The sequence below is a fragment of the Rhynchophorus ferrugineus genome, unplaced genomic scaffold (assembly GCF_030347505.1).
Source record: "Rhynchophorus ferrugineus isolate W39M unplaced genomic scaffold, kcgeb_rfMv2 rfM2, whole genome shotgun sequence".
Lineage (NCBI taxonomy): Eukaryota > Metazoa > Arthropoda > Insecta > Coleoptera > Curculionidae > Rhynchophorus > Rhynchophorus ferrugineus.
In genome coordinates, this window is record NW_027472581.1 from 34,018,638 (window position 1) to 34,045,504 (window position 26,867).

Sequence of the window (26,867 nt, forward strand, 5' to 3'; positions counted from 1 at the left end):
TTTTAATCTGTTGCCTTAAATTTTTAATTTGACAGATATTACAGGAAATTAAGACGAACAATACAATCTAATGATACATTGATTGATACATGCTCCAAGCTAACAACGTTAATGTGTATGATATCTAGCTCATGCAATAGATCAAATTCAATAAAATGTATGCAATATTTTTACTCTTACAAAATAAATATTATAAACTTAATATGTTAGGGTCTAGATTACGACCACTACTTTATCACCATTATTATATATTATATATAGTCCATACATCAATATAACAATAATGAGATATTTAGTAGTTAATATTTGAACGACTAGTAACAGGACTGTCATTTTCTGTTATATATTAATAGAACTAATGCATCAACTATGCCTGAAGGAAGTGATATATTCCAACAGTTGAAACCGAATTCGGTTGACAATTGTTTTCAGGTTAATTATAGCCAGTAAAAGTAAAATCCTAAAATTCCACTTTAAATGCTGCTTTCCTTTAGCTTTCTTGTATATACGAGCCTACTTGTTATTTATGGAACGAATTTTTGTTCAGTTAAAATAATTTCAATGGTAGTGATATCTGTTATATATCGCGGATTATTTATATACTAATTCTTAACACTTATTGCTTTGCATAACTTTGCAAATATAAAAACCGAAAATATAAAATTGTGCTGTGTAACACTGTGATCAAAAAATAATAAGATTTTAAAATACAGGCGGCTTAGAAGTAATCTCTTTTGGATGCTAAGAATTTATATCAAATGTTTCCCCGTTTTCAAATAGTTTATTTCTATAAATTTCTGGAATATCTTTTAAAAATTTTTTGCTAGAGTTTCAATGCTCCTCAAACGACTCAAAACGACGTCGTCAAAACAGTTTTTGAGTCTAGGGAATACCCTAAAAGTCCGTTCGAGTTGAATTTTTGATATAATGGCCGGAAAACAGATGCTGTAAGGCGCATTATAGCAATAAAAGACAAAGGTTATCGACTCATAATTTTTGTATTTTTCAAAAATTATTATTTTTACGTTATAGTAGTATATTATTGGTCTAATATGCCACAGTAGTTGTACATAAAGGTGCTATAAATCTCCCAACATTGCATAGAAATAAACACTGTATTACTGTTTTTTCTTTTTCAATATTGGACGCTGTCTACGATTTTGTTGTTCTTAAAATCGTGTCGGTCCCAAATCATTAAATCTCGCTCTCTGATAGAATATAGTGTAGGACAAAGATCTAACGGTTTCAGTTTATTATACATTATAATTCAATATCATTGTGTTTACTTGTCCATTGATGACCGCTTCTTTTCCCATCTTTCATACAATTTTCTAATTGATTTTCGAAAGAACTATGTATCTTTTGAAGCTATCCACGCATTGACATATTTTTTGGTGTATTTATAAGAAATAAAGCGCTACTCAGATAGGTCACGATTCATATGTCCCATCAAGTAGTAATCAAAAGGAGCAAAGTCTGGAGAATATGACGAGTTTAACTCTTCCCACTTTAATGTTTCCAAGTATGTTTTCACCGGTTTTGTCAATAGATCCACTTTTGAAACGTCGAAAGCAGAATTCACATGTTGAAATCGATAGAGCATAGTTATCGTAAGCATTTCACAGCATTTGATGATCCTCAGGTACAAATTCAGATATTTTCAGCAAACTAAAAAATGTTCTGTTCACAAGTGAACCATGTGAGTGGGGCTTCATACTTTATTATAAGGTGTTGGGGATTTTACGATTATTAATTAATTTTGTCTGTTTATTCGGAATTTTTGAATGCTTCGTGTGATTCTAACGAACGTGCATACAAACAGGAACGGGAAAATGTCCGTTCTGGCGCTACGCTGACTTAAACAATCGCGAGATCGGGCTAATTAACAAGCTAATTGGGCCGGTGTGTTTTTGCATTTCGCATTGAATGAAATTAGTGCCTGAAGGCGTCAGTCGAGTGAAACGAAAGAACCATTACGCGCACGACAGCGACAGGGAATTGTTTCGATTTATCTCTAATAGATGGAAGTACGTTTTTGTTAGTAGTTAATGGGTTTTTCTAAAGACATTGGACACAAACAGTTTCCCTTATAAATTAGTTTGCGCAAAAATAATAGTTTAAATTAAGTTTAAGATATTTACAGTAAGTGGCTTAGTATATATCATATTACATTGCATATAGTATTAAGTATATTTTGTTAAAACTAGTGGCATGACCAACTATTTATTCCCAAATCTGAATATATTACAAAAAAAATAAACTGATAAAATGCTTAATATAAGTTCAAACCAAAACATAGTGTTCATTACAGAAGGAAATTCATACATTTGTGTCGATAATTCAAAGACATACTATTATTATACCAAGCCCTCGGCGCGAAAATAATAGTTTAAATTAAGTTTAAGATATTTAAAGTAAGTGGCTTAGTATATATTATATTACATTGCATATAGTATTAAGTATACTTTGTTAAAATTTGTGGTATGACCAACTATTTATTCCCAACTCTGAATATATTACAAAAAAAAGTAAACTGATAAAATACAGAAGCAAATTCAAAGACTTACTATTATTATAACAAGCCCTCGGCTACATTTTGTGGAACCTTTGAAAAAATATTGTCACAAATATTACCACATTTCGATTATAATTTTCGAAAATCGATGTCATATGGGTTTGTTTAGACTCGAATACTTCAAGAATTCAAACACAAGCAAAAAAGTATTTTTACTATATACTTTAATTGAATCATATGGATTCGATGAAACGATGGTAAATTATAATATACTTAATTTTTTCACAATAAATCCGTAAATTTTCCAATAATTATTCAAAATTAATTTACAGTCTTTATATTAGGTGCTTGCAAAAATTTTTTTCAGCTATATCTATTGGTGAAAGTGCGAAGTATCAATATATACAACTACTAAACAACACAACGTAACTATTAAATTCTAAATCATCGAATTTAAAAGTTTACAGATGCTAATCATGAAACGCTCAAAATTGCATTTTCAACATTTGTTACTGCGTTTTTTGAAGTTGTTTGATTTGGTGAAACCTAAGCGTCAGTAAGCTTAACAAACACTTTTAGACTCTTATTATTGTACCGCTGCATCGTATCCCAATTGTTGGTTTCGATTTCAGCGAGTTGGATGTGGCGATTTTAATGTTAATATGAAAGAACAACCTACCGGTACAAACAATATCCAAGACATTTTTTTTCTTATTCCATGATGACCGGCTAGAACGAAATGATCTTTTGCTAATGTCGTTTCGGGTTCGGGATAGTGAGTGTTCCAAGGCGCCATGGAGAACCTTACACTGAGCATGTTCGTGAAATTCTTCACAAACGGGATGACTGATTCGAGATGAGTTTTGACGTTCCTCATAAACCATGGGGCATTGAATAACGCGCGGACTTTTTTGGATTGGAACACTTGGAGTAGTTCAAGTTGTCCCTCAGAGATATACCTGTACCACAGCTGTGCTCCGTAGAGGCAGACTGGACGGACACGCATTTTGTACAGATTCGCTTTCTGGGGGATTATTAATTTTCCAAGACAATGCATTGCGAGACTTATTTAGCGAAAACTAATCTCAAAGTCGCAAAGAAATTTCAGACAGCTTAACGGTTGATGAATCAATTGTTTCCAGACGTAGATATAAAATGGGTATCGCATATAAATTGACTGAAAATTTCAAACCATTTCAACATAAGCAAAAAAGGCAAAACAGTAGTTTTCTGTAGCGTTATTGTAAATGTCACTCACAAGTGGACCTACTACAACAATCCTAAATATTAAAATATTTTTCATTCTCTTACATGAGCACTCTCGGCACCACAAAAGTTGTGAAGGTGTTGCAGCTCGAATGGCAATTTCTGCCGCACCACCCAATGTACTCATTCAACACATCAATTAATTTATTATCAGAATTTTAAAATTCAGTTTTGACAGTTCTTGGTAATCCTAATAAAGATAATGCCTATACCAGAAACATCAGAGATCAACACAGCGACTATATTGAGGCACTAGTTATTAACAACAATCAAGTACTAATAAAACTCTCCATTAATATCTCTCTTTAGTATTAATTAAAAAACTAATAAATACACAGGAATCAGGCTTAAAACACGTTTCTCCAGCAGTTATAACAAAACCAATAATAGACAATCGCCTATAAGAGTTAATATAATTTTCACTGTTAATTAATAAAATTCCTTTCAGTGACTAATTTACTAAGTTTTAGTGTTGTGATGCATTACCAGCTATTTTTCCTTTTATTTTATTTTATTATTATTTTTTATATATGCACTTACTCTTCTATTGCTTCTTAGACACAAAGTACTGAACAGTACTGAAAGTACTTTGTTCACCTCCGCGCCATACTTTTCAACATAGATGTATAAATAACAATAAAATTATTCATGAATATATTATCAACTTATTTATTTGTGCAAAGTATTTATTATCTAATATTGATCAAAATATGTATACCATACCATATAATATTCTCAAGATTGAAGTCCTAGAAGTCAAATTATCAAGATGTGCGTTGCTGAGTAAAAAATATTTACCGTCATATCCAGGATATCCTACGGGCTGTTACCTTCCAAAGGCGCTATAATATAGATTCACTGAATAAGTTTTGCTAAAAATATGTATAACAACATTAAGTTATGTAAATAAAAACATAACATAAAATATTTTAAACAATATAATAAAAAAACGAAATTACTTTATCCGCAACCTTATATGTATCTTATAATCTAAGTATGACTGACACCTGGCGTCAACTAGAAATAATCATATAACAATCATCATTATAACATCGCGTATTTATTCCAGAGCTCTTTTTGACTACGACCCAATGAAGGACGACGGTCTACCATCCAGAGGCTTGGCCTTCCAGTATGGTGATATCCTCCACGTAACCAACGCCAGTGACGACGAGTGGTGGCAGGCCAGAAGAGTGCTGGCCACTGGAGATGAGCAGGGCATGGGAATAGTGCCCAGCAAAAGGAGGTGGGAGCGAAAACAGAGGGCGAGAGACCGATCTGTTAAATTCCAAGGTCATACGCCTAATATACTCGAAAAGGTTTGTATTTAATATATCTCCTGGAGCATTATTGATTATGGAGCATTTCAATTATTGAATATCATTTATATATTTTTTCTTACTCAATAAACTTAAAACCATCGGTGGGAACTATTGCAATCTACGTCTATAAATGTGTCCCTCAACTGTGCTCTGATTGTCGCACCTCAGACGGATGACTTCAGTTCCAATACGATCTCGGAAAGAAAAATGCAGAATATTCCTTGTGGTGGGTACAGACCTGAGCATTCGGGGCGAATTTCGTGAGAAAATTGAAAATGCGCATGAGCAGAATTGAATTCGACGAACATTCGTGCCGAACAGGTTTCAACATTGGTTCAAAGTCGTAGTGCGCATGCACTTTGCTTAGTTCCAGTGTTCTCCGCATAACTTTCAGCGGTTGGCGACGAGCAGAACGTAGTACTAGGAGCCGCGAATCGGGACAACAAATTTAAACGAACGTGGGAAAAATTGGTGGGATTATGAATGACATATATTTTGTAATTTAATTATTACTATAAAGATGTTTTTGAATGCTAAATATGTATTTAATATCTATTAATGATTAACATGAAAAATTAAAATATTTATATTTTACTTGCAGGAACCTTGTTATGAAATCTGAAATAATATTTAACTTTGATTTGTATTTTGCAAATGGTAATAAAAAGAAACGTGTCATGAAAATATGAGTTGTTTTCCTTATTTTTCATTGAGGGATTTATTGATAATCTCTATAGTACAAAATTTGTCAAAGAATATGGAAAAAGTATTTCACAACTGGTGAGAGAAAAGATGTTTCATAATAATATCACATAAAATAATTAAAACATAAAATGATTCCAAAAGTTTTCCAAGGGTTGTTAGAATATTGTTTTTCGATCTATTATTGTTCGGAGCATATAAGGAAGTTGTGCAAATACTAGAAATAGCAATTGAAAAAAATACTAATTTTATTTAATTCATAGAACAATGCAAACGTTTTAAAATGTGACGAACACATCAACAAGTACAAAAAACCACCCATTAATCGTACTATACTCAACAATTGCTTTTTTAGATTCTTTACAAGAAAACTACCATATCTTCGACCTAAAATATAAAGTAAGACTCATTAAACACACTAATTTTGTCAAACAGTCCGTTACCTATGTTATTCTTTAGAGAGCAGATATATCACTGCGGTTTCAAGGTATTACTCCTTCATTTTTTCCAAGATATGTCTCAAGTTTATTTTTTACTTTATAATTTGAAAAGATACTAGCTTAATATCCCCATATAAGGACTGTGGCTTTTCCATCCAAATAATATTATACTTGTCAGCTTTTATTTTTTCATACTACTTAGCTGCTGCGTCTGAAATAATTTTAACACAATTAACAAATATTTCACCTTCAGAATGGTAATAAAATGTCTAGAATACACCATGCAGTAAATACAAATTCACCCTTGTTTATATAATTCTTGTCTTTATTATTGTCTTATGAATTGCCTGATGACTCCGTTTATACATTTTGTGCCACTAAAAAAAAAGGTAATATTCTTAATTTAAGGTTTTATTATGTCTACCTCATAGTGAAATTTCCATGTATACTTTCTTTTCGTTTTCTTTCTCTTGAATATATCTTTTAACGATTTTGGATTATTTTGTAATAGTTACAGAATTGTAAATGTTTGAAATCAATAAATCAATAAATAGAATATTAAAATCGTATAAAGATAAGAGTTTTATGACATATTCTTACCATAACCTTCAAACGAGTTTAATTTATTAACTTTGTTTATTATTTTATATTACTTGTTATGTTATCGTGTATCGCTGATTTAGTGGATTCAATCGTGGTCGTAGTTCGCTGTCCGAAGAGTTTCGTGAAGGTCGTCCAAAATCGGCTGTTGTGTCAGAAAACATCGCTGCTGTGTGCGAAATGATTAAGCAAGATCGTCATGTCACCTATTGTGAGATTAAGACATCCCTAAGCATTACTTCCACCAGCATATATCCGATTTTACATGAACACTTAGCTGTGCGAGAGTTATGTTCGCGTTGGATCCTACACAATTTGACAGTCGTTCAAAGAAGGCTCGTGTCGATTGGTTCAAAGAAATGCTTAAGAAATTCAATCGCGGTGCTTCGAAGGACGTTTATAAAATCGTGACAGGTGACGAATCATGGATATATTCGTATGAGCCCGAAAGTAAGAAACAAAGCGCACAAAGAACTTCCAAAGATAATGATGGCCTGTTTCCTCGGGAAAACTGGTCACATTGCAACAGTGCTTCTAGAGGATCGTAGAACAGTAAATTCTGACTAGTACACAACCATTTGTTTGCCGGAAGTTGAGAAGTTCTTCATCGTGACAATGCGAGCTCTCACACATCGGCTCAGACAAGAGACTATTTGAGCACTCAAAACATCGAATTGATGGGTCATCCGCCGTACAGCCCTGATTTGGCACCCAATGACTTCTTTTTGTTTCCATCCGTGAAGAATAAACTGCGTGGTCAACGATTTTCATCGCCCGAAGAAGCTATTGAAGCATTCAAAAATCATGTTTTGAAGATACCTCATTCGGAATGGAATAAATGATTTGAAAATTGGTTTAAGCGTATGCAAAAGTGTATCATCGTAGCGAGTACTTTGAGAGACAATAAAAATATATTCGCAGCTTAACTATTTGTTTTTTTCCTATTCCCGAAATATAAATAGTAAACTTCGTACACGCGTCCGATCCAAAGGATGAAAACCATCAAATGATTTTTGGATGCTGAAACTTTCCGAGAGGAACCGAACGTTCAAGTCTGTACTCACCATTAGAAATCGCGGTCAAAAAATCTCAAGCTTACAAATGGCGTTCGAAAGAGGCGAATTGTAGTTAGTCTTGATTGTAATACTTCTTCTCTTCAACACGCACCATCTTAAAGAACCAAAAGCTATTGCAGCTTGGCCGATTCGGCTTATTACTTCGGCGGTAAATACCACTTTTTATCATGTATTACTGATCCCACGTCCCACGAACTGCTTCACTTACTCCCAATCACCAGCGAACATCAGATCGAACAAGGAGTTTGTACCATCTTATTGAATACCATGTCTGTTTTTAAAAACTCGTAACTTGTTAAAACCTTGTTACTTGATTGTATTCTAAAATAAAAAAATAAATATTTGATATTTTATATGATTATTAATATGAATAAATTTACCCCAACTAATAACAAAACATGCTGTAACGATCATAAGTATCTTTGATACTTAATCCAGTTAGTTTTAGGATATATAACATTATCAACCATTTTTTTTAAAGACAGCCAAATATTTCTTCCAAGTAAAACGATTCTGCATTTCTTTAGTACCTGTGCATCCGAGTACACAACCCTTAATAGATCGAGAATTCATTTTATGTATTGTAACACACCATAGAAACGAAGTGAGCCAATCAGATCCCGTCGCGGCTATAAGCATAGCGAAGGCTTGCGAAATCTAGATGTTGGACGTCGCAAAACATTCCCCAAAATTTCCTATAAAATTAAATTTCTTTTTCTCTGTGTTTAAATGTAACTAATCTCTACAGCACACGAATCTAAACAATTACTATAGTACAACTATCTATAGTTCCCAACGCTACTTAAAACAATTTGGTAGTTTATTCAACAATATTTTTCATTTGCAGCAATCTACGTTAGACAGAAAAAAGAAGAACTTCTCCTTCAGCCGAAAATTCCCATTCATGAAGAGCAAAGATGAGAAATCCGAAGACGGTTCTGACCAAGAGCGTAAGTTTGACGTTCGAATCCTATATATATCTCAGATGTTCTGGTCATCGAACGAATCGACCTCACGTCTGTGGATCAGTACCCACCATCTTTTGCACTTAAATGTAGTATATGTTGTTAATGTTGTTGTTGTCGTAGAATTCCACTTTATGTTGTTACACTATTATGATTATGTTCTATTATTATTTTGTCCCTTGTTTTGGATAAGGAGTACACAGATTATTGCAAAAGACAACTGGAGAGTCGTAGTAGAATGTTATTTTTATTTTTTTATCTTTTATTTTTATTTCACCTTTAGAAACACCCTATTCAGACAAGCAATCTAATGGTAATGAAAAGACCTCATCCAGTAAGTATCACTTATCATCCTGTTTTGGAACCTTTTTCCTGGTTGTTTTTTTACAATATCTGATAATTTTGATGGGCCAACTGCGATTATTATATGAATTTATTTTACTTGAATTTTTAAAATTAGTAAAAATAGTTAAACGAAACGTCAACATTATCAGAAGGGTTTAGGTATAGGAATGAAATGCATGTATAAAATGTTATAAATGTTCTGTTGGGTTAGCAAGGAAATAATTTTGGATGTTTAATATGGGCAGACAGTATTCCTTTATAAGTATACATATTATGGTTTTGTTATCATTCTAACAGCAGAAAATTTTAACATACTTTTTGTCAACAAAAAATAACAATAATCATAATTGGTGAAAGCTTAATATTTCTTGCAAATTTTAAAATAAATGGTAATAATACGATGAGTGACCTACTGATTAAGAAAGCTATTACCCTTTAATCGTCTTACTTTTTGATTATGTGATAAATGTGTAACTACTTTCTTGCGAACCCAATCATGTGTATAATTATCTATGATTTAATTAAGATCATATAGAATGTAAAATGCAAAAAAAAACTTCTTAATAATTAATTATTTCACTTTAAATCATTTGGTGTAGTTGCAACTTTTTACAAAAAAAAATATCATTAAAATTAACATGCTTTAATCAATTTAATTATGACTATAAAAAAATTAGTTTAATATATTGTCTTTAACATACAACGTATGGAATGTGATTTTAAATGATTTTTCTAATGAAAAAATGGAAATAAATGATAAACATTATTGTCAGGTAATGCCTGAAAATTGATATATGACATGCTATCGAATATTATTTGGTCATTATTACCTTTTTGGACCTAACTAGTTTTTTGGCTGTTCAGGGCGTTTCAAAATATAAATTACTGTCGAAAATTTCGAACTCCTTCCTATAAAACAACCAATATAGATCATGGATAACGTCGAATATACTGCCAAACGCAGTTTGTAATTTTTTTTTTACTGGGAGCAGGGTTTTCTTTCTGATTTTACCCTAGTTAAAAAGGGACATAATGATATCTCATGTTGTCAAATATCTACAAAATTCTTCCAAACATTAGTAATAACAATTTGAGGTTACAGTCCGAGCAAAAAGTAAACCAAAGATCCAATATGATGCGGCATCATTGTGACGTGCTGACGTTATAAATTTTGATGACGTGCATTGGCTGTTTTATTGAATAGCTATTTTAGCCATGTAGCATTTAAGAACGAAACTTAAAAAGCCTTTTTATCAAAACTACTTTCTTCGACACAGTTGACGTAATATCCCAAGTTTTACCTAACCGATTTACTTGGAATTTACTGTGAGCCTTCATTATACATACTTCGAAATCCAAGCAAAATTATTTTGGCAAAATTGCCGCTGTTTGAAAAAACGAAACATTTTATTGTTTTTGACATTTCTGTTTTTTTTTATTTTAAAAATTCAAATTTTATTACAATTTTTTCAAATAATAAATATCAAATAATTTATTTACCCCAAATTTCAGTTAACAAGGTGATGACATTTAGCAGCACCTTTAACGCAATAAGAAATCAGCTTGTTTTTGCTCTTATTTGAAATAAATTAATAAAATAGTATACTCTATAAATAAATTGATTTATCGAAGGGTTTCGAATTAATATATAGTGTTTTTTAATTTATGAAAATGTATATTTAAAACGAAATAGAAAAAAAATATTACAAATATTTCTATCATGTTATCCATCTTACGTCAAGAAGCTATTTGTCTTTAGATGAAATACTTAAATCTTATTTTACAATATAAAGAGTGCCTGCCTCGTCGGAACATATATCATTGATTGAAAACGACATTCAAATGGAGCAAAATCAGAAAATAACTTGAGAAATAACTCTTTTTATAGATTCTGATACTGTCGGAAAAATATCGATACTTATATCGATTGATATTTTTTTCAAGAAAAATTAAAAATATTTTAAAAAACACTTTAAAAAAACCTTATCATTATTTTAATAATAAATCTTTAAAATTGGTACTTAATTTTAATTATTTATTAAAACCATAGCTACTTCTCAAAATGTTTTGAGATATTTGAACAAAATGCTATGTATTAGTTACAACGGTTAACAATAGTGTATATCAGGTTATTTAATATTTTTTTGAGATATAAGTTGCAACTAAACCATTCCTTTGGAAGATTTCTGAGCGATATACCAAACCGACCATGGGTCACTGATTTGCCTTTCTTTTTGCAGCTTTCATGTTGTGCTACACCCAAGACGACGCCAACAACGAAGGTACAGTATACGTTTTTTTTTCTCTTTCACTATCTCTCTTTCTCTGTATCATTCAATCGATGTTTTTGGTCTCTCTCTAATGTTGAACGTGCGCGTCACTGCGCCGTTTATTTGTGCAAAATGCAAATGCATCGACGGATATTTGATTTTCATTTACTATATATATTTTTTTCTTTTTTGGCTTCTTTCTGTGTTTCCTAGTACAGGTGAAATATTATATCGGGTTGAGCTCCCTTACATGGAAGAAATAACGCTAATATATCTGGAGAATAATGACAATATAGACGAATTTAGTAAGTTTTAGTGTTGTGATGCATGGCGGCCACCTATTTTTTTGACGCGAACTTACCCCCCTCTCCCTTCGCCACTCCGACACCACCGATCGGCCCAGTCACCTCCGCGCTCCCCCTATATCTTGTTCTTTAGTGAGAAGTTGCACTGGTTGCATATCAATCTCGACTCATCTTTTTCTCTCCATCAGACAGTTCCAGATACATATTAGTTGATGGTTTTTCGAGATGAACATTATGGAGAACATTGAATTTAGAACACTTTTGACATTTAAAATTTGATTTTTCGTAGTCTATGTTTATCTAATTATGAATATTACTAAAATTACGAAACCAAGTCACCAGTAATTGTAAGTCGGAACCAATGTTATGTTATCATGATGGTTCTTATGTTTGTTATCATATAAATCTTTCAAATCTACTTAATCGTCAATTGTGCTAGATTTTTAGAATTGCTAGTGAATCAAAAAGCTACTAACTTAGAGCTACTAAGCTACTACTAATAGAAATATAAACAATATTTTTTAGAATAGTGTCATTCATATTTACACAAGACATTTCAAATCCGAGATGTTCACCAAGGAGATGTGGTCTGTCCATTGCTTTTCAACATAATGGTGGATTCAATTATATGAAAAGTTTTTAAAAACAGACATGACGTTCAATATTATGCTGCAAACTTCTTAACTGATCTGATGTTCCATGATAATAGACCTATATTCACTGATACAGATATTCTAGCACTCTTCACGATATAGTTGGGACTGTAAAGTCATATGGCTTGAGAATTAATGAGTAAAATATTAATAACAGACTATTGAATTATCAAGGGGTTCCGGTTAGAACTAATCCTGATCAAGTACATGGATTCGTAATACAAAAAATGAAAGTGGCATCTAACACTGAAGTAATAAACAGAATTGGCCAAGCTACAGGCGTTTTGCTTCTTTAAGATGGTGCGTCCTGAATAGAGGAAATATTACAATCAAAAACGCAACGAACAGCTTCAAAGATATAAACCAAGATAATAGAAAGCGATTTGAAAATAAGAGACTAACATTGTCACGAAGACAGAACAGCTTCTGCTGATCGCAAGCAATGTCTTCCTGACCACCGACTATGGATTGATGAAAACCTTTGGATTTATACAAATATCCTAGAAGTTTTCAGAAGTTATGCAGATTGCTTGATGCTAATAGATTTATTAAAAGATTGATTAATTAAAAATATGTAAAAGGTATTAAAGACTTCATCAAATTTCAGGAAGCTTTAGATAACACAAAGTAAGAAAACAAGTCTTAAATGCAGGAACATGTTTTAGTTACCCATATCTATTCTTCAAATAAAAAATAAAATCTGAAGCATGTAGTAACAAATCGGACGTAAGGTGTAATAAAAATAGAAACCATAAGCTAAAATTAACCAAATTTAATTATCAATATTCAGTGTCTCGAATAATATACTAAAAATAGAAACCATTTTATATCGTTCATCAAATATATACCTAAAGATTTAGTATAAAAGCTCAATTTCATATTCCTTTATAAATTGTACTTGTTATATCTATAAATTGTATCACATAGTTTTAGAATCCAAAATCTCGATATATGTTCTAATCAACAAAATATGTCATCGAACTGTCTCAACACCTTTCTGATTCGAACATTTTCATACTAACTCACACCTAACCATTGTTTTCTTTTTCTTTGCTTAACTCCGTCGGTTTTCTTTTGTTCTAAACAAGTTTTCTTTACCGATACCAAGCTGAAAACTACACCAACACATGGTTGGTGCCTTAGGCCACTGATATCAGTGAGCCCCTATTGAGAATTGTAATAATAGCTTTTGATGTCTGATCAAGTGTTAAAATACGTATCAACTATCCAGTAAGAAATACGAAATTTTAATCGGAAAATTTTTTATGATAATAAAAATTGTTTGGAAATATGGGGTGAGGCAAAAGTCCCGCTACCATGGACGTAATTTTCGTCCTGAACAGTAATAATGGGACGATTATTTTCAATAAATGTTATCACTATTTCTGCTCGTTCTTGTCGCTTATCCATGATGAAATTTGGATGTCTACGCAACACAATGGTTAAAGCAATCAAAATGGTAACGAGACTTTTGCCCCACCCTATCTATGAGATGCTGAACAATTAGTTCATGACAACTCTCATTTGGTTGTTAAAAAAATAATTTCAAGATTGTATCATGACATAACAACATTAAGAAAAACGAACATTCCCTTTTTTAACGATACCTAATTTTAAATTTAACTCAAAATATCTGTTTATTTTTTATATTTTGCATTAATAATTATATGTTTTACATAGTTAGACATTTTAAATCTAAATAAAAGAATGTATTAATTGGCCTTAACATAGTTGGTATTATAAATAATAGTACTACACAGTTATTATATTTAGACGAATGAAATGATAAATGGTCCAGTTATTCTGACCTAAAGTTGTAGATAGTCCAGAGTTTTATTGATAAAGATCAGAATTTCCAAAGCGTTGAATAGAGAATTTGAGAGAAATCTATAGCGTTTTATTACACCAAAATTACTGTTTTGCTAATGCGAAAAACTAACGAATCTTACTGGATAGTTATTCTTTGGTGTTTTCCATTTCAACTAACTAATTCTAGATATTTTATACAGTAAATAAAAATATGTTGTTCTAATTCATATAATAAACTAATCCAATCTTTATTTCCGTTCTATTTATTATTATTATTAATTTGCCTTTATTATCAGTTTCTCTTTCGTTCAGTTATGGTTTTTTTCGTAAATTAGCAAATAAATGAACATCAACATCACAACTCATCATCGTTGCATACATTCTGTTATAAAATTTCACAAAATGGCATGTTTTAATTAAAAACATGCGAATTAGGTGATGAAATTTTAGAACGGACGATACTATCGAAAATCTGTAAATTATTCAACTGTTTATATCCAAGTCAATTGAGATCTTGCCAGTAACAAGCAATCGCGTCACAGGCCTCTGATCCAGCGGAACGAGACGTTTTAAACCCGGTTACTATCAAGATCTCTCGTACATCACAATTTCAAATTTGACCAAGTCCGTTGTTCTCGAACAAGCTCACAGTTTTGATTATGTAGGACGAATGTGTTTTTAGAGTTTTCATACGTTTGTTTCTAGAAACGTTGTAATTTTTAACTGCATTCTAGATTATTAGCGTATCTTGACACCCGTCAGCTTAAGATAAATACATGTCGAATAATAAAATGTGATATGAAATAAGATTGTCAGGATGAAATTTAAAATTATCAATCAGCGATAAATCCGTTTTTATGAATTATCCTGAAGGTTGCCTTGCCATCAATAGAACCATGGGCCTGAAATAGATGAAAAAACTTTTCTTCCTTGCCATATTTTCACTGGTCAAACATCATGTAATCTAGAGCTACAATATAAAGATAAAACAAACAAAATATTGGATGAAGATGGATGTTTTTAAAATTTTAATGCTTCAATAAAATTACTTTTTACAAAAAATGTCCTGCTTTATTATTTATGAAATAATCAACATCACACTATATACATAAAAAAGTGAGTTTTAACTGAATGTAACTGTTTTAACTTAAACAAAAAAAATTACAGTCGAACATAAAACTCACTCATTGTTTCATTCAGACTGATCGAGGCGCCAGTAAAATACTAGGAATTGTTGAATTAAAAGCCATTAGAGCATAATTAAAATGTATGAAAAAATAAATATCTAAAAAATATATCTCAAATCTAAAAGGGAAATGCCTATACTAAAGATGAACCTCGCTGTGGTCAATCAGTTATAGTGATAGAACTATGATTTTAAGGGTCATCAATTAAAACGACACATATATCATTTGTATTAATAAATTCTATTTGAAAAACATGAAAATAAATCGAAATTACTTTCTCCCAGCCCATTGTAAAGAATTTAAATTTTATATTAAACTCACCATATAAAGACACTATGAAACTTGTAACCCTTGATGTTATTTTGAAATTTGAGCCTACATTTTCTTCTTATTGGAACCTTCTTGAACCTTATACAATCCTCTATACTATTATTATACAATTGAATTGAATTATACAATCCTCTATATATATATATATATATATATATATATATATATATATATATATATATATATATATATATATATATATATATATATATATATATATTAACTAGCGTTTGGGAACTATCGACTGAAAACAGTCGAAACAGTCGATAGTTAAAAAACTAGCGACTGAAAATAGTAATTATTATTTTCAGTCAAATACACGGTTCGACTGTTTGTTTTTTTAATTCTTGATGTCAGACGAAGATGTACGAATCCTTTCCTGTATAAATTGTGAGAGAGGAAAGGACGGAGATAATTAACCGGATCAGTTAATTTTACTATACTATACTTATATTTTATACTTTTCCTTGACGTACTAACCTTAAAAAATAAAAGGAAAAAAATAATTACTGAATACTATTAAAATGCAATTAATAATTTAATTTTAAACGAAGTAGAATTACTTTTATATTTGAATGTTCTATGAATCTGTAAAAAGGAATGGAATTTTTCTATGGATTTATTTATCAAATACTATTTATCATTCACAATTTTAATGTTTTATCCTATTACAATAACAATCTTGAAAAGTGTCGCTCCAAAATGCTGCTATATTAATATGAAATATATTGTTATTTCCAAGCAAACTTCCAAAAAAATCATAAAACTATATATATTACATATATAACTATGTAAGCATAAATTGGGTACATTTTTGTCAAGGTCGCGGCTAGGACAATAGAGCCAGAACGTTAAAAACCAGTCGAATGAAACTAGTAGAACCAAAAATAGTATCTAAAAGTACACGACTGAAACAGTCGATAGTAAAAAGTAGTCAATTCCTTAACAGTCGATAATTGTTTTCAGTTGATATTAACCTAAAACTTTCAACTTATATAAAACAAACTATAGGTATCGGCGAAAATAATGAAAAATTTGGTTATAAACAGGGTCAGGTGTCATCCAACCGATGAATTAGCTATTTCTTCACGTTCAAAATTATTCTGTATAGACAGATTACTGGAAATTAAGAGGCATGGTAATGCTGCCACATGTTACGAAATCAATTAGTATATTGGAAACGCCTATTATTCACTAATTTTTTTATTTTGACTTAATTGTTTAATAAAGTATAAACTATTGGGAGAATCATTGTTAGTCTTATGAAGAAGACAAAGAATAAGTGAATGATTGGATTGTTTCGAAAATATAAAATGTTCAAGGAGGAATTAATTTTTATTGAAATTACTAAATAATATATTTACGAATGAATTATGAATTTGAATATTATCCTGAATCATTATATCACAAATAGATGCGGTGATATTCGACATGCGAAATAACAATTCAAATTTATTGAAAACTGACTTAAACTGACGGGTTTGGTAGTGATTATTTTTGTTCGATTTACTAAACAATCACATATTTTCCTTTTAATTTGCGAGTTTGCAATTGATTTTTTGTACATGTGACGTCGCCATTATCTCTGTATTATTATGATCTCCGATGTTTGTCTACATACGTTTCTCTCTATCTATCTTTCTTTGTCTATCTCTCTCTCTTTGTGCCTCTATCTCTTTTAAACGATTCGATAATTGTGGCTTCTTTTATAGGCAAGTTTTTTACTGACTTCTTTTCTTAGACTGTTTTACCAGTAGATGTCGTCTTACGACGACCTAGTTCGATTTTTAACCGATTAAAAAAAAAGAACGACCAGCAACAGCTTTTAGGAAAGCTACCGGAGATCCTGCGATGAGAGTTTATTGTTGTGTTATTGCAGGCAATGAAGAGTCGGTGTTGTCGTACGAGCCGGTGCAGCAGATCCAGATACAGTACACCAGGCCGGTGATTATTCTGGGAGCTCTGAAGGATCGCATCAATGACGATTTGATTTCCGAGTTTCCCGAAAAATTCGGAAGCTGTGTACCACGTAAGTTGCTACCTTTTTTATAATTTTCTAATCGTTATTTTACTATTGTAATTTTTTGATATAATTATTAATAAATGTGCATACATAGTCTGTTAATACTTCTTATTAAATAAGGTCTATAAATTAATATTAAAGGATTTACAACAGATGGTATTACTCTGAATTAAATCTCGTCGGTGTGAAAAATATGGCAACCATTCTTCATCGATTTCAATATGTAAATACTAACAACCAAATAAAAAACATTACAAATAATTGAAGAGAATACTCGATGATGATCCGTGTAAAACGCAAGATGATTATGCAGAATTGTAATTGAGAGTGATATCAAAAAAAACCTCTTCCAATTACTTGAAGAACATGGGAATGATCCAAAGGCTTGGCTATTTTGCGCCGTATGAATTGACGCCAAAAAACATTGAAAGGCATTTAGTCATATGTAAAATACTGTCTCGACGGCAAAATCGGTAAAGATAATAGAAAAAATACATTAAAACTAATTTATAGGCCTAATAGTTTGGACATTTCTTTTAAATGCTTATTATATTAGCTATGTTTTAAATCCAAGTCATTTAATCTGTTAATGTTTCTATCTAATCGTATCTAATTCTTGATGTTTTTAAACATTACATGATATTTTAAGTCAAAATAAATTAATGTAATATTTATTCTTAATAGTGCATTTTAATAAATTATAAAACATTTCAATTTACATACATTTCAAGTCTAAACACAACAGTCCTTCATATAGTTCCTTAAGAAATATATACGTTTATTCTAAAAATACATGATTATGAGCAAATTGGGTAAATTTTCAATCCAAATAAAATAATTCAACCCTATAACCCTTCCAATAAAACAACCAATGCACGTCATAAATGACGTCGAATATACTGCCATATGGCAGTTTGTAAAAATTAAAAATTTGTTTTAATCTCGTTCTCATTTTACCCTACTTAAAAAGGGAAATTTGTTTGTGTTGGTGCTGGTCGATACTGTTGTCAAATGTCTACGAAATTCTTCAAAACATTAGTGATAATAATTAGAGGTTACAAACACGCAATCGTTGTAAACCAAAATTCTAAGTTAACACGGCAACATTGCGATGTGCTGAAGTCGTAAATGTTGATAACGTGTATTGGCTGTTTTATTAGATAGACTATATTCATTGCTAACAATACATAGCATAGCATAATAACAAGTTATAACCACCTATTGTTATTTTTAACAGTATTTACAAATTTTGAAATATTTATTCTTTTAGACATATTTGAAATCTAAACAAAGTTAATTTATAATATTTGATAATAAATGTGCGATTTCAATACTCTGATTTCTAAAATAAATTATGCATATTTGAAACTCTTTGAACTTGCAACTTTTTAAGCAAATTGTTAACAATGTATATTCACCTTGTACCCTCATTGACGGCATAATGCAATAAATAATATGCTCCTTCCGCCTTTAAACCTACCATCAAATTTTAAATACTTTAATAACACGTCAATTGAAAAGTCCCCGACCTACCATAGTAAAACACATTTTTTGGCAAAATTGGTTTTTTTTCACTCAACATAATTCCCTTTCAAGGTGATTGTACTGATTATAGTGACCCTCCAAGTATTCGATACCATTTTTGTAGTACGATTTGTCCTTTGCTTCAAAATAGGCCTCAGTTTCGACGATCAGCTCTTCATTTACTAAAATGTCTTCCCAGCGAGCATTCTTTTGATATCTGAGAACAGGAAATAGTCGCTGAGGCCAGATCTGGAGAATACGGTGGATGAGGAAGCAATTCGAAGCCCAATTCATGGATTTTGCGATGCACGATGCATTGTCTTGGTGAAGCAGCACTTTCTTCAAATGCGGCCAATAATGCTATGTAATAGTCACTGTATCTGGTCCTTCCTTTTTCAAGATAGACAATGAAAATTATTCCATGCGCATCAAAAAATACAGATGCCGTAACCTTGCCAGCCGACTGTTGCGTTTTCTCACGCTTTTGAGCGGAGTTCATCGTGTGCAGTCCACTCGGATGGCTGTCGATTGAACTTCGGAGTGAAATGATGGAGCCATCAACAACCTCTTTTGGGCATCCACTGCGTTCACCGTCTTCGGTGCTCATTTCACCACGTCTAAACTTAGCATACCAATTCTTGATGGTTGATTTTCCTGGGACAGTGTCCGGAAACTCGGCATCAAGCCAAGTTTTTGCTTCAACTGTATTTTTTCCTTCAAATAGCAATATTTTATCATCATGCGAAATTCCTTTTTATCCATTTTTTTCACAGTAACAAAAGTTGCTTCATTAAAAATGCTATAATTCACAAACTAATGATCCGACATCTGTCAAATGTATACACGCATCTTTTGAGGGTTAGGGCTAACTAAAAAACACATGGAGGCCGGGGACTTTTCAACTGACATGTTATGTTGCTGTTTTTTAATAAATTACGTTGATATATTCTGAAGTGTCATGTTTGCAGACATATTTCAGGTTAAAATAAAATAATCCAACTAATATTTCTTAAATATGCTTCACAAGTAATGTAGATATTGAGATTTCATGATTTCAGGCTTATTAATATTACAAGTAATGCTATAAATAATAATATGCATAACTTAGTCCAAATCTACTTATTGAATATTTTTTTCACTAATATTTATACTGAACAATTATTTTTTTATGATTTACATCGTGTTGTATATTCAGGTTAAATATTTCAGCTACAATTACTTGATAAATTTTAATATTAGATTTCAATTATGTTTAAATGACGTGTATTCTAATATAGTCCTATGTTACTTTAATTAAAATTTAAAATATGCTATTACCATCAAAGTGTTGATTTTTTTCTAATATTTATATTGAATTATTTATGCTCGATTTATGCCCAGTGATATATTTAAGTTAAATACTTCAACTACAACAATTACTTAATTTTTAGATACAACCAGACCTAAGCGCGAATATGAAGTCGATGGACGTGACTATCATTTCGTAGGTTCCAGGGAGCAAATGGAGAAGGACATCCAGAACCACTTGTTCATCGAAGCCGGGCAATATAATGACAATCTTTATGGCACTTCCGTTGCTTCTGTTAGAGAAGTCGCAGAAAAAGTAAGTACGATCAACCGTTTAAGAATTGTCATAATTATAATTATTTGAAATCTAAAAATGTGTCATAAATTTATCATTCATATTCTTTACATAATAATTGTAACATTTTATCCTAAAAATCATTACGTCTTGTACAACGAAAAGGTTTAATATTTATATTATTAAAAAAATTATAAAATTACAATGATATTATTGACATGGCAGAACCTAGCAATAAAATTAATAAAATAAATAAAAATATAGCATATCTGGATGGAGTTATAAGTATGGCATGAGATATTGCCTTGCCTCTATAAGCTTTATCTCATTTTGGTCTACAAAGTTAGTTAAAAACATTACAAACAAACATTTCACTTAACTTTTTTTATTTATATAATTTTTGAGACATGTATATTTTTGACTTCGTGATTTCTAATAGATACAAACAAATCAAAAATCCAAACTGTTTTAGTTAAGTAGTCTTATACCACAACATATTGATTCGAATACTTAACCAAATTTTGGCTTTAATATTTCTTTAAATAAATTAATCCCTTGACAAAATTGAAGCTACTTTAATAAGCAAATTTTTAAAATGCAATGAAATTTAACACTATTTAAATGTTGATTGAGTTTGCAATACAAATCTTCTTGTAGTATTTTTAGTGTAAAATTTAAACACATTTTAGGTTTATACTCTAGTCACTATTTTTACAATTATCGCCCATTTGTTAGTAACAAGGTTAAAAATAGATTAAATTTATTAAAAAAACGGTATATATAAAAAAACCACATATACATACAAAAGCCTATGTATGTAATTGTATACATACCAGGAAATAGCAATGCTTGGTCAGTAACACCACAAATGTTTAATCCAGATAATTTGGGATTTTTATATGATCTATCTGCTTTTTAAATAAGAGTCGGCAACCCCTTGAAAAGAAAACGATGTCTCATTATTTAGCTTTCTGAACACCTGGGTACACTCTTTAAAATGAATAACCAACTAATTTTGGTTATAATATAATTACGAAACGTAGAAAAACGCTGAAACCACTGTTATTTACATCTACACTAAGAAAATGGCTCAAAATAAAAACAAACGCACCATAAAAATTAGCAGGGCTTTTAAAACAATAAGTTCAAGGTAATAATTCAAGGTAACATCTAGATAATGGACGCCACGAAACATTTCTCCAAAATATTCTATATAGTTAAATATCTATTTTCTCTGGGATTTCGACGTTGAATTGTTTTTATCAGTACCCTCTATTAATTCAGTAATAATCACCAGGTATTTTAATATTAAGATATTTTCTATTTGATAATCTTGTCATGAGTACCATTTTACCCGCCATTATTAGTGTTTTACTGTTTACACATTTCGCGGCGTAGTATAAAGACACGTAAAGTGCTCATTGTTATCACCAGAGGGCGCATCAAGCGTCAATATTTATAAGGAAAATTAAAAAAAACGGATTTTAATTCAACAAATCTATCTAAATACAAGTTAACACTTTCAAAACACATGACAGTTGTTATGTTTATAAATATAATAAACAACACTTAATGATTATTTTTCTTTTTGCAATGTTCTATTGAGGATGCTCTAGACAGTTAATAGTATTAGGAAATACTGCCATTTGCAGCCATAAAATATGATTTTAGTTAAATTAAATGTTACAATAATTACATAATTTTGATAATTAACCAAAAAAAAAATCGAGGTAAAGCATCATTCACCAATAATAGGTTCGTAATACTATCAACTGGCAATAACCTTTAGAAAACATAACATAACAATAATAGCAAAATAATAAAAAGATATGTATCAATTCTTGCTTGCTTGGTCTTTTCAGTGTTGTACTACCTAGTTCTTATTTGCATGAAGTTGACACATATTCGTCTGTTTCACAATAACCAGTGGAGAATCACATGTTACAATTAGCAGTTGCATCTTGATTAAGCCATGCTCTTCCACGTTTGGGTCTATAGCCATTCAGTCTGAAATGTAAAGGATAAACCTTCTTGTACTTACATAGAAACATATAAGAGATACCCTAAGTTTATCTTTGTTTACTTTTAAAAACAATTTCTGGGATAGAGCAGGAAAATAATGTACTCTGTTACCCTCACTTGAACTCAACTGTTTGCTTTCTGTTTTACATTTAACCAACTCAATTTTACCATAAATGCTATAAAAATTACCTCATAACGAGAAATTTTCTTAAAATTATCAAAAGAAACAAAAATGTCACAGATTTTGCGTTTTTACCTAAAACTCTCTAGCTAAACTATATACTAAATGGATCAGCTATAACTATACAAGATAACCGAAATCTCAAAAAAACATTAATAACACAACAAAATGAATCTATAGTAGATTCTGATTTTAATTCTTGCGGATAATACCAGTATTAGCAAGTTATAGGCACAAAATAATTCTGTTGCATTACCACTCCATACATTGCAATAGATGAAACAATTCGAAATGCTGAAGAAACGCGAAACAGATATTCAAATGGATAGAGCTACGATATCAACATAATATGTTATCAACATTTTACTAGGTGGAAAGTAGAGGAAATAAATTGTAAAAATTAAAAAATGTAAAAAGAGCAAAAAACTGATAAACATTAACTTTTACATAAAATAAATATTTGTTAAATCTTGTTAAATATTTCTTATATCATTCTTTTTATGACAGTACAACTATGAGACAGAATAAAATAAATTAATAAATAAAACGCTAGGAATCGTAAAGCCATAGTAAACGCGAAATGTAACTAAGTTATTTAATGGAATTAATCAGGAGTATTCAAACACGTGTGTTTTTTTAATCAAGTTAGCCGTGATGATAATCGCATTTTTTTTTTTCAGGGCAAACATTGTATACTAGACGTTAGCGGTAATGCGATTAAAAGGCTTCAAGTGGCACAACTGTATCCAATAGCAATATTTATCAAACCGAAGTCAGTCGAATCTCTAATGTGAGTAAAATATCTTCCCTCTTCCTCCTCCCTGGGCTCCGCCTACGATTCCCCCAAATGCCCCGCAAGCCCCCGCTCGTTTTATCCTAATTAAATTGACTTTGCGTGTCCTTTCAGGGAAATGAACAAGCGGATGACGGAGGAGCAGGCTAAGAAAACGTACGAGAGGGCCCTCAAGATGGAGCAGGAATTCGGCGAATATTTCACAGGTTAATGATTCATTAATTCTAATTGAAATCGGACTAGGATGGCACCAAATGGACCGATTTCACGATGGCCGATGGGATTTACATTTTTATTAAATTCAATTATGACGTGGGTTACGTTAAGTGGGTGGTGATGGGAAAAAAGTCTCTTTTTTCTTAATTTAAAATCCTCTTTTATAACGTCGTTACTGATAAGATTGGACCAGATTCTTTTAGTGATGTTATTTAAAATATGTCTACTTATTTATGAGTTACATTTATTCACAAACATATGTTTCAAAACAAATAGTAAAAAATATTGATTATAAGGATCAACATTATATCAGCTGATCATGAAAACTGGGACCGAGAATGAAAAAATGGAGACAAATTTAGATATCTAGAAATTATGTTTCCTTTTATCATAGAGACAGAAAGATAAAAATAAGGCATCTAATAACTTTCATAAGAAGAAAAAATAGTATACAGAACTATACTAAGACCAACGACAAAAAACAAATAATAAAAAATAAACAAACAAAAACAAAAAATAGTAACAAAAAATCAATATGGAATAAACTGTATAAAACAGGAGGTATAGTGAGAAAATAAAAGAGCAGATATTAAAGTATCCAGAGTATGAAAATATAGGTAGATAGACGAAGTTGGACAAAATTTGTTGTAAATAAAGTAAGATATAATAGATGTAATATAGTAAGAGGGCGGAAAGAAAAGCGGCAAAAAAATAAAATAAGAATTGAATGAACCAGATTAATCCCATTCAGTGCATCTAGAAATATATAAAAAGAAATAAATTTAAGAACTTAATTACATTTAAAATAATTTCTTCTAACCATTGAAAACATAAAGTAACGGAATATAATTTAACCAACAGACACAAAATATGTATTAAACCACCAGGACATAATAAGAATAATAAGCATATGTTTTTAACAACAATATTAAATTGAGTGAGTTCCAGCTTGGTACCTCAGTGGTTAATGGGCATGGATGTACTTTATGTTTGTTGTTGTAACTGTAAATAAATGTCTTTAGACAACAGTGTAAAATCCCAGTTACGCCAGTAACCAGGCTGGGTAAGACTGGATGTCTTCTGGGATAGTCTCTATGTTGGTCACTGCCCAATCAGTAGGCTTAATGCAAAAGACCATGGTTAGGAACCCACGCTGAGCAGGAAGCCCAGTCCAGATAAACCCTGGTTGCTAAAAAGGAGTCCTTACATTATAATATTTACTTTAATTAACTGAGTATAAATAATGTATCTTAAAATAAATTAATTATACTTAAATGAAAAACTTCCATGTAGTTCTCAGAAATAACTATTATCACTCTAATTTCACCACGTTTTCTGAACCTCAATCTGCAAATACAATGAAAAGGTTTTAGATATGCATAGTAACATACGGTAATTTCTGTCTACATAATCCTGAAAACTTCAGATCAAATAGGTTGAACTAATTATGTACATAACATCACTGACTGAAGTTAACAAGATTAAAGCAACTTGGTTCATATTTATTTTAAAAGAGATAGATGCATAAAATAATGTAATCCAAAAACATTATATTTGTAATTAAGGACGAAAAATAAAATCTTTTTCATTTTTCAGCTGTAGTCCAGGGAGATACACCTGAGGATATTTATACTCTGGTCAAGGATGTGATCAACGACCAATCCGGATCAACCATCTGGGTCCCAGCCAAGGAAAAACTGTGACCCCCCGCAACCGTGTGGATGTTCCCGCAACGTCCTGCGCGCCACTAACGCTCTCTCCCGACCAACGGTAGCAGCTGTAGCTTCCGCTCATGACGGCGTGGTGGCGTGGACCGGCCCCCTGTATCCCGCTTTACATCATCACGTGTTCTTTTCTCTCTTCACAATTTTGTTTGGCAATCTTGTTGAACGCATCTGCTTTTGGTCGCCATCGCGAACGTCTTAACGCCCCGATGCTCAACAAACTTTGTTAGGGCGCGTAAATAAACTAACCATAAACGAATCGAAAATCTTGACATACTTTCTTCTTAGAAATATTTGTAAGAAATATTTTCATAATGAAGTCTTTCTAATACTCAAGTAAATGCTCAAAAAATAAATTAAAATAAAAACCTAGAAAATCAACATCAGCGGCCGAAAGCAAACTGCTTGTACTTAAAGGAAACAAAGTAAACTTATACTTAGATAGTAAAAAAATTACGTATAAAAAAGTTCAAAACCAAGCTAACTAATGGAGCTTTGTATAGTCCCTGGATAACTTGTAAAGTTCATTATTTTGAAGCTTTCTTTGAGCATAATCTTCAATAGTGGAAGATTCTTGAAAAAAAAATGCAAAAAAGGTCCCAGCTTCATTTAATCTACACATTGTGCACCTGTGTTTTTTAACAATTTTCAAGACAAATATTATCGTACTTACTATATTTATAGTGAAATATCTCGGAGAAGAACTTTTTCTTGTTATTAGCTAGTTTATCAATGTTTTTGTAGTGTCATATATTATATTATTGAAGTGAGGGCTGTCGTGCCCCAAATAAATAATAGTTGGAAATTATGCAGATTTGTATATACACAAAAATATCTATGTGTAGTGTGTAATAGGAATAATGTTATTGTTATTGAAAAATTGTCACTTAACTTATTTGAGTTAATATTAAAAGAAATTTTACTAATAGTTATTGTTTACTTTTTATCTTATTACTTCCCCAAGAAAACGGAATATATCTGGAATTCAATTTAATTAATGAATGTGCCAGTAGTTGT

At 31.1% G+C, this 26,867-nt stretch overlaps 1 protein-coding gene and 1 long non-coding RNA gene across 16 annotated transcripts in view; both read left to right on the forward strand.

Moving 5' to 3' along the window:
* LOC143190643 (disks large 1 tumor suppressor protein) overlaps positions 1 to 26,778 on the forward strand; it is a 676,624-nt gene extending 649,846 nt beyond the window's left edge. For 9 of the 15 annotated variants that reach the window (XM_076395120.1, XM_076395129.1, XM_076395124.1 and 6 more), the window contains 10 exons: positions 4,851 to 5,100; positions 8,769 to 8,871; positions 9,170 to 9,220; positions 11,472 to 11,513; positions 11,720 to 11,806; positions 17,665 to 17,814; positions 20,763 to 20,935; positions 23,798 to 23,907; positions 24,025 to 24,116; positions 25,723 to 26,778. In XM_076395120.1, coding sequence (XP_076251235.1) covers positions 4,851 to 5,100; positions 8,769 to 8,871; positions 9,170 to 9,220; positions 11,472 to 11,513; positions 11,720 to 11,806; positions 17,665 to 17,814; positions 20,763 to 20,935; positions 23,798 to 23,907; positions 24,025 to 24,116; positions 25,723 to 25,829 — 1,165 coding nt within the window. In that variant the 3' untranslated portion in view covers positions 25,830 to 26,778. The remainder of the gene's footprint in view (positions 1 to 4,850; positions 5,101 to 8,768; positions 8,872 to 9,169; positions 9,221 to 11,471; positions 11,514 to 11,719; positions 11,807 to 17,664; positions 17,815 to 20,762; positions 20,936 to 23,797; positions 23,908 to 24,024; positions 24,117 to 25,722) is intronic. The other 6 variants (XM_076395122.1, XM_076395130.1, XM_076395135.1 and 3 more) reach the window with 3 other exon arrangements.
* On the forward strand, positions 11,813 to 15,550 carry LOC143190654 (uncharacterized). The gene is made up of 2 exons (XR_013004301.1): positions 11,813 to 15,284; positions 15,436 to 15,550. It is a non-coding gene; the product is annotated as an uncharacterized LOC143190654 (long non-coding RNA).
* Positions 26,779 to 26,867: the final 89 nt, after the last annotated feature.